A 9,367-nucleotide genomic window follows, 5' to 3' on the forward strand; every position below is an offset into this window, starting at 1 on the left:
TCCATATCACTGCAGAGTTCAGATTTATCTAGGGTCTTAGTGGGGCAAAATGAAAGTCCTCTAGAAAGCACCGCCAGCTCCACTTTTTTGTGTTTATAATCTGAGAGATTGATGACACCGTTAGATGCTTTTGTGTCTGGAATGGAGTGGTTGTCCAAGTTGCCAGGTTTTGGCTTTGTTTTGTATCTGTTTGTATAGAGTCCTGAATTGAGGCGCAATCTGTGTAGTTTCTTTTCCTTGTTATGAATCAGAAATGTCCGTAGTTTGTTGTAGTATTATAGTAATTTTTGCTCTGTGCTTTCTGTAAGTGTTTTCCTCAGAGTTTCAAATTTCCCTTGGACTTTACTCTTTATGCTATAGCAGACATGCAACAGGTGGTTCCTTAGTCACTCAGAAGTCCTGTGACAAAGGTTTGGTGCATAATGCGTATTGTAGGTATGAAGAATTGGGTTTGTAATCCTGAGTCCTTTGGGAATTAGATTCTCCTTTTTGCATTTAGATAAGAAAAAAATGTCGCTGTCCATTTGTGCACGTTTCTTCAGAAGTGGTTTTAGTTCCATAAAGATGCGGTACATTCTGGCATCCTCCGCTTTGATACAGGAAAGATATATATCCTTGTGTATAAATATGTGATTCTTCAGATGTTGCAATAGTCTAGCCTGATGAAGAGACCTGAATAGTCTCGAAAGCTTGCAATGTGTTACCATCTTTTCAGTTAGCCATTAAAAGGTATCAACCACTGAGGACTATCAGTTCTAAATATTCTTCTATCTACTGGCTAACACGGTACAAAGATATACATCTTCCCCATTTCAGGAGAGACTGTGCAGTAATCTGAATTCCTTTTGATCGAAAACAAAATGGAATTTATGATGTGGCGTGAATCCATGAAACCAGGGCTGGAGCCATGCCAACACATCTCCTGCAGGCGTGAATAAATGTATATTACAGCCATCAGCCACGCACAGTTTAGAGATATATCATGGGACAGGTGTAATGTTTGTCCTGTAGTTTATCACAATCCTGTCTGACGTTAGTTGGTTTTAAAAGAAAATGAAAAGTCAGGATAAAGGGAAACTCTGCTGTTATTATACAGAAATTCACACTTGGCCTCACTGCACATTTAATGTTGTCGATCATAAAACTGAAGTTTGGCCAGAAAGACTGGACCTTGTCTTGTAGGGACCATATGAGCACATTCAGCAGCACAGAAGGGAGAGAAGGGAGATTCATCCAATAAGATATCAGGGATCTAGGAAGCCAACAACATCATTACCCTCCGCTTTCTCTTACAGCACCATCATAATATTTTTCTTCAAGTGATTTTCTTTGACTTGTCAGCACATTCTACGTTCGCTGTCATTTAGCTTTATAGTTTACAGATCTGGGCAGGTAACGGTCAGCGTCTTCTAATCCCAGGGGATAGGTGGATCCTCCAGGTTGTAAGCTACATAGAAAAAGGCTTTCAATGACCAAAGTCATTTGAATAGCTTTGGTGGAGGAGAATATTGTGGTCTAGAGATAAAATGGTGATCACACTATTGTGATACGGTCGGACTACACCACCGATAAAGCAGCCACAGCCGGTGACTGAGAAGAATCTGTGACTTCTCTGCATTTAGTGGTCACTACTCACCTGGGTAGTCATATGTAGGAATCTCCTCTTTACACCTCTCATCACCCCTTACATATGTCTTTGTAGTATTAATATGGGTCAGATCATCACCCTGAAACAAATATTGTAAAAGTCACAGATGGAGAAGTCACATCTATGATCAGCTCTAATCCTGCCAACTCCACCGTTCTCATTACACAAGTATAAGACATTCAGTCATGGCCGAAAGTGTTGGCACTCTTGAAATTGTTGCAGAAAATGAAGTACTGTATTTTTCGGATTATAAGACACACTCCAAATTTTGAGGAGAAAAATAGGAATTTTTATTTATTATTTAATAAAATGGTGATACTTCTTATAATCCATATGTCTTATTGCTTACCGGGGGTGGTGGCTGCGGTGAAGCGGGATCCCAGAGTCGCTGCTGGAGGAGGCAGGAGTGGGGTGATGCTGCAGGCCGCAGAATGGGATGAGGGGGTCCGATGTGCAGTGCGCTGCTGCGGGTGTCCCTGGCGGTGCTGCTGGGGTGTCCAGTGCTGCTGCCACCCGGGGTGTCCACCACTGTGGGGGGGCTCTGCCGACATTTCGTGAAAGGCCAGAGCTCCCCGCAGTTCCATGGTTTCCTCCTGTGTGGTGGACTCCCGGAAAATGGCTGCCGGGGGGGGGGGCGGCGCATGCGCAGATGGAGATCTTGGCATCAAGATCTAAGGAGATGTCGGCACAGCCCCGCCCCTCAGCGGCGCATATCCCAGGCAGCGGCAATGGACACTATGGGCAGCAGTGGTGGCGGGCACCCCCCTCATCCCAGCCTCCCACCACGATACCGGTATATACGCATTATAAGAAGCACCCCCATTTCCCCCCAAAAAAGTGTGTTTTATAATGCGTAAAATACGGTATTTCTTCCAGAAAATTATTGCAATTACACATATTTTGTTATACACATGTTCATTTATTTTGTGCGTATTGGTACAACACAAAAAAAAGAAAGAAAATGGCAAATTTGACAGAATTTCGCACAAAACCCCCAAAATGGCTGGACAAAATTGCTGACACCTTTCCAAAATTGTGGGTAAATAACTTTGTTTCAAGCATGTGATGTTCATTTCAACATACCTGTGACAAGTAACAGGTGTGGGCAATATGAAAATCACACCTGAAGCCAGATAAAAAGGGGATAAGTTGACTTATTCTTTGCATTGTGTGTCCTTACGTGCTGCACTAAGCATGGAGAACCGAAGAAGAGAACTGTGTGAGGACTTGAGAATCAAAATTGTTGAAAAATATCTACAATCTAAAAAGTTACAAGTCCATCTGCAGAGATTTTGATGTTCCTTTGTCCACGGTGTGCAACATAATCAAGACGTTAACATCCCATGGAGCTGTATCTAATCTCCTTGAACGAGGTCAGCAGAGAAAAATTTATGAATGGTTGCAATGCACGATAGTCAGACGGCAGATAAGCAGCCCCAATCAAGTTCCAGAAATTCAAACTGTTTTGCAGGCTCAAGGTGCATCAACGCAAAGTATCCTTCAACATTTTAATGAAATTAAACATTATGGTATGATACACAGGAGGACCCCACTGCTGACACAGAGACATAAAAAAGCTAGACTGTAGTTTGCCAAAACGTACACGAGTAAGCCAAAATCCTTCTGTGAAAGAGTGTTGTGAACAGATGAGATCAAGGTAGAGCTTTTTGGCAAAGTACATCATTCTACTGTTTATCAAAAATGAATGAAGCCTACAAAGAAAAGAACACAGTACCTACAGTCAAAAACGATGGAGGTTCAAAGATGTTTTGGGGGTCTCTGGCACTGGATTTTTTTTACTGTGAGTAAGCCATCATGAAATGTGAAGATCACCAAATGATTTTGGATTGCAATGTAGTGCCCAATGTCAGAAAGCTGGGTTTGCATCCTAAGTCATAGATCTTCCAGTATGACAATGACCCTAAACATACTTCAAGAAGTCCTAAGAAATAGATGGAAATAAGGCTCTGGACAGGTCTGAAGTAGCCAGCAATGAGCCCAGATCTAAATAGCATTGAACACCTGTGGAGAGATCTAAAAATTGCTCTTTAAATATGAGAGACCTGTAGCAGGTTGCAACAGAAGAGTGCTCCAAAACTCCAGTTGAGAGTTGTAATAAGCTTGTTGACGGTTATAGGAAGTGATAGATTGCAGTTATTTATTCCAAAGGGTGTACAAGCAAATACTAAGTTGACAATGCAAATAATTTTGCCTAGCCCATTTTTGGAAGTTTTGTGAGAAATTATGTGAAATTTGCCATTTTTTCACAGTTTTTTTGTGTTGTTGCAATGCACACAAAGTAAATAAAAGTGTATATCAAAACATGTGTAATTGCAATAATTTTAAGGGAGAAATACTTCACTTTCTGGAACAATTTCAACGATGCCAACAGTTTCGGCCATGACTTTATAATACTGATGGATAAAACAAGACTGAGCAGACCTTCCAAGCTGTTTAAATATCATAGGAAACTAGGGATGAGCGAGTATACGCGTTAGGATTCAGTACTCGGCGAGTAATGCGATACTCACGGTACTTGAATCCTAGCGAGTAAATTTCACTACTCGCCTCGCAATATTCGGCACGACCCGCACAGGCCCCGCACAGCCCCCGCACAGGCCCCGAACAGCCCAGCACAGGCCCAACAGAACCCGCAGGGCCCGGCACAGGCCAGCACAGCCCCACACACACAAACACCCAGCCCATTACTCGCATTTCCCATAGACTTACATTGGACTCGCTACTCGTTACGAATACCCGAGTATTAGGAGCTACTCGTAACGAGTACAGCGAGTCCGAGTATTTCACTACTCGCTCATCCCTATAGGAGACATCTCATGACACCTTGTCTCAATCTACCTGATGATCATGAGGAACATTGGGATCTTCTTGTTTACAGTCCTGTGGAAGAAGAGGATGGGGATATAGAGGACGGGGACATCTCTCTGGTGTTGTCATCTTATTAGTTAGATCTGGAGGAAACACATACAGGGACTGAATTCATTCTTTACATACAGATAATTATAGGCCATGTGTATTTAGTCCTGTCTATTACCTGGTGATGTGAGGGGCTGGGGAACCTCCATCATGACGTCCTTGTACAGATCTTTGTGTCTTTCTAAATAGTCCCACTCCTCCATGGAGAAATAGATGGCGACATCATGACACCTTACAGGAACCTGACACATACAATGATACCGTCATCCCCCGATCCTTTCATAGCGTTACTGTATAATGTCCCAGCATTCCCAGCAGTATCACCTCTCCAGTCAGCAGCTCAATCATCCTGTAGGCAAGTTCTAGGATCTTCTGGTCGTCGATATCCTCACGTATCAAGGGGTGAGGTGGAGGTCCCTTGATTGTAAGATGGGGAAGACCACTAAACCCAGACACAGGGTCCTGACAGCGCTCACTAGAGGTCTTCTTCACTACTGTGTAATCCTGGTTATGGAGAGACACATTAATAAATCTCACTACAGACATTTCCAGAGTCCTCACCTCTCCAGTTCTGTCCATCTGTTATTCCCATAGATAAGAATGATATAATGTGACGTCATCAGAGTCTCTCACCTCTCCAGTAAGCCGGAAGAGGATCTCTAGGGTGAGGTGTAATATCCTCTCCACCATCTTGTCTCCATTCATATCCATGTTTGATGAGTAAATTAGGACAATTCTCTTATATAGAAGATCTTCACTGAGAGGATCCGATGTTGTAGAGACCTGAAAGAGAAAAAGATGTGTCGACGTAACATCATAAAATCCTGTGTAATAATACAATTACTGGAGATAATAAGGGAAACATATGAGATTTATTATTTTACAGTATTTAGTTTTCTTCTTTACATCTACTAATAAAACCTATATATTTAGGCCACAGACAACAAGCAGTTTCTTCCTCGGAGTCGGCAGCTGAATACGTTCCTCATAGACTCATCTTCCATAACGCTAATTCTCGTCTCATTTCCCGACACTGGAATCGGCATTAGCAATACTGCAGGAGATATTCATTACACGTGACAGGAGAAATAACTACTTCATGATGAGGACGACATCTTCATCTTCTACTACGGCTCTAGAAACATATTTGGCCAGAGTCCGTCACTGACTCCATCCCCACCGGCCGTCTATATGAAGGTTTCCCGTCTTCCCCGCACTGTAATCTTCTATCACGTTAGATCTCAGGTCTGAGTCACACACAGAAGTTTGAGGATTTTATAAAAGGTTTTTTGTTTCCACAAACACCGTGGACAGAAATGATCTGATCCCAAAGTCTCCATGTAATGTGTCTTATGGGGTTTATTTCTGGCCTTAGGCTTTCCTATTTTTCAAGAAAAGCACCAGAAGAAAAGCAGATATTAAAATGTTTCAAAAGAAAATTGGCACCAACATTTCTTTTAAAAAGAAAAAACCAGAAGACACATTTTGTTATTTATTTAAAGACGCTAAACATTTGTTTTAAAAAGATTAACTCATAGATGTACACCGCAGGGACAGCACAGGTTCGGCTGCAACAAAGGCTTCCTTTACACTTGCCGTGTTTTTGCAGGCCATTTTTGCGGCCCCAATAAATTTCTATGGGGCCGCAAAAATACATCGGAGCGCCGTGTCCTGTATGGCCGTGAGGGCCGTATACACGGCCGTGAAAAAATTATCGAACTTGCTGAATATTTTTCACGGCTCATGGGCACGGCCTCCATTTAAATCAATGGTACTGCAAAAACAACGGTAGCTTGTTTTTGCGGTACACCGTATTTGCAGATCGCCGTTTTTTTCCCTGCAATTTGTTACAACAGGGAAAAACAGCGATCCGAGGAAGTTTTTTGCCGTCCGTTTTTGCGGGAGACCTGAAAAGCAAATATGGCATCTAAGAAGGTGTGACAGAGTTCGGCTGAATGCCCTCCGCCACCAAGTACTCGATAGTATGGGGCGGCCTAGTTACTACGATACTTACATGCCTAATAATGGTGTCTGGCCTGCAATGTATGAAGGTCTATTAGGCCGGGCCAGAGGCAGCAACCAATAAGTTACCTTTTAACGCCCCCATTAACATTAGACTAAAGTTGCATGAAAGCACTGATTTCGGGGGGGGTTTGGGAGACTATATAAGGTATTTGTGGGGCTCCCAACAGATGATGTCAGGGCAGAGAAGGATCTGGCATCCTGAATTTCAGAGGACAATCCGTTTGATCTTCCTGTAGATAATCCTCCGCTAGAGGAGTCTGGAGGCGACTCTCTCATACAGACCACAGGAAAGCTGGAATATTTGTGTGTATGGGGGAGTCGGGGGAGATAGCCGTCTGCCAAATGACCGTTCAGCCAACACTTATCTCATGTGTATGGGGTCATTAGTATTACACTGACAGGCAGTGATGATACACAGCACTACAGTAGTACAGTGCATCACCGGAGCCACAACAGGTTTGTATGTTTTTTATCGCACTGATGAGAGGTTGAGGAAAGGTTTAAAGTGGAAAAAATATCACAGTTTTAGAAACAAGAAATATCTGTCACTATAGGGAAAACAGAGTCACTGCACAATGTTCGTTAAGTCAAATCCATAACAACTTTAGATAGAATGCACAAGTCCAACAGCAATAGCTGTAATTGGGCCCCCAACATCAAAAGGAAAAAAAAATATATATAATTTTGTCGTAGTCATATCTCTTGACGACCGCATGCTGTTGTTGTATTTGGCAGGCCCGGACCAGATGGTATGAAGATGAATGAGGGAAGCCAAAGTCCAAAAATAAACTTTTCTTAAGATGAACTTGATGAGAATTATATACATCAGATAGCAGGCATAGCACTTTATGAATGCTTCTTCTGCATTATGCACATTCAGGAACTTTCCGGTTACATGTGGCAGTGCATAACTTTTGTTACAAGCTACAACAGTCCAGCAAACCATTATGGAAATTCCCATTATCCCTGTGGCGACCATACGGGCTGAGATGTGTTGCTACGGCCCATCAGAGCTACTCCCAGTTGATTTGTGAGGACCTCAGTGGCTGAGGTGCAGCGGTATGACTCCTCAATAGTACTCTCAAAGTCCATTCGATGAGCGCCACACACTCCTTGCTTTGGTACTGAATCTTTAGCTCTCCATAGGAGAATTCATGTGCCAGTTTGACGACACTGTCATTTCCTCTCAAATATAGACAATTGTTTGCTTAAATCCTGGTCTAAGATAAGGAATCCTACCTTAACTAAGGGTCCCGTCAGACTAAACGATGCACCAGCGATCCTGGCAACGATACGACCTTGTCAGGATCGCTGGTGCCTCGCTACATGATCGCTGGGGAGCTGTCAAACAGGCAGACTCACCAGCGATCAGGACCAGCGAGGACGCTGGTATCCAAGGTAAATATCGGGTAACTAGGCGAGCGCGTCGCTTAGTTAAGCAGGGGCGTATCATTCATAGCGGCTGCCCAGGAGACAGGCCAGTACACCAGGAGACGTGGAGGGGGACATAGGAGGGCAACAACCCAGCAGCAGGACCGCTACCTCCACCTTTGCGCAAGGAGGAACAGGAGGAGCACTGCCAGAGCCCTGGAAAATGACCTCCAGCAGGCCACAAATATGCATGTGTCTGTACAAACGGTTAGAAACTGACTCCATGAGGATGGTCTGAGGGCCCAATGTCCACAGATGGGGGTTGTGCTCACAGCCCAACACCGTTCAGGACGCTTGGCATTTTCCACAGAACACTAGAATTGGCAAATTCGCCACTGGCGCCCTGTGCTCGTCACAGATGGAAGCAGGTTCACACTGAGTACAAGTGACAGACGTGACAGAGAAAGGATTGCTATATCCGAAACGTCGCCATGCTACTAGGCTATTAAAAATTTCACACCACTATTATTTTGGTGCTGCTTTTTTCTTTTTTTGCTATCAACTAAGGACATTGAGGTGTCTGGAGACGCGTCCACTGCTTTAAGGTGTTTTGTGCTGTTCCTATTTTTTACATTATATATATATATATATATATATATATATATATATATATATATATATACACACACACACACACATAAACAAACACACATACACACATTAACTAGGCCCAGATATGTCTCAAGGTCTAAAGGAAAGGGTATGGAACTCATCAGATGATGTTTCAAAAATCTACCTTGAAGCGTTTCCCCAACAGCTTCATCACAAGGCTTGATACAAGGAAGTCAATTCATGATGTTCAGCATAGTGTGCCTATTAGCAGGGCTGTGGAGTCGGTAAGCCAAACCTGCAACTCCGACTCCTCAATTTCCCTTACACTGACTCCGACTCCCACACATATTGCTTATATTTAAGTGAAAAATTTATTGTAGTACAATGTGAACATCAGACATTTAATCATTTTTATGATACATTAATCAAGACATTTAGATAGAACATAATATATATTTATTGGAATACAACTTTAGAGCACAAAAAACTGCAATAAATTGTAAATATGTAATACACTATGTAATATCGATTACATATACTGTGTATATATATATATATATATATATATATATATATATACACATACATACACACACACACACACACACACTATGTAATATACTATGTAAGTGGCAAAAAACTGTTTTCAACAAAACTACTACTACTAAATAACATTTGTGCAGTCTATGAATTTGTTCTAAGAAATAGAATTGCCTCCATCAGATCCTCCTTCATAGATGACCTAAAATCTGACCTAATAATTTTAAGGCTAGA

At 42.4% G+C, this 9,367-nt stretch overlaps 1 protein-coding gene across 1 annotated transcript in view; it reads right to left on the reverse strand.

Annotated features, from left to right (window-relative positions):
- LOC141055873 (uncharacterized) overlaps positions 1-5,450 on the reverse strand; it is a 106,502-nt gene extending 101,052 nt beyond the window's left edge. Inside the window, 6 exon segments of the mRNA XM_073552588.1 lie at positions 1,637-1,727; positions 4,508-4,620; positions 4,704-4,827; positions 4,910-5,089; positions 5,219-5,410; positions 5,412-5,450. Of these exon segments, the coding sequence (XP_073408689.1) occupies positions 1,637-1,727; positions 4,508-4,620; positions 4,704-4,827; positions 4,910-5,089; positions 5,219-5,410; positions 5,412-5,450 (739 nt within the window).
- Between the last annotated feature and the right edge of the window lie 3,917 nt (positions 5,451-9,367).

The sequence above is a fragment of the Dendrobates tinctorius genome, unplaced genomic scaffold (genome assembly GCF_039654945.1).
Source record: "Dendrobates tinctorius isolate UK_male_01 unplaced genomic scaffold, ASM3965494v1 ptg000192l, whole genome shotgun sequence".
NCBI classification, from domain to species: Eukaryota; Metazoa; Chordata; class Amphibia; order Anura; family Dendrobatidae; genus Dendrobates; species Dendrobates tinctorius.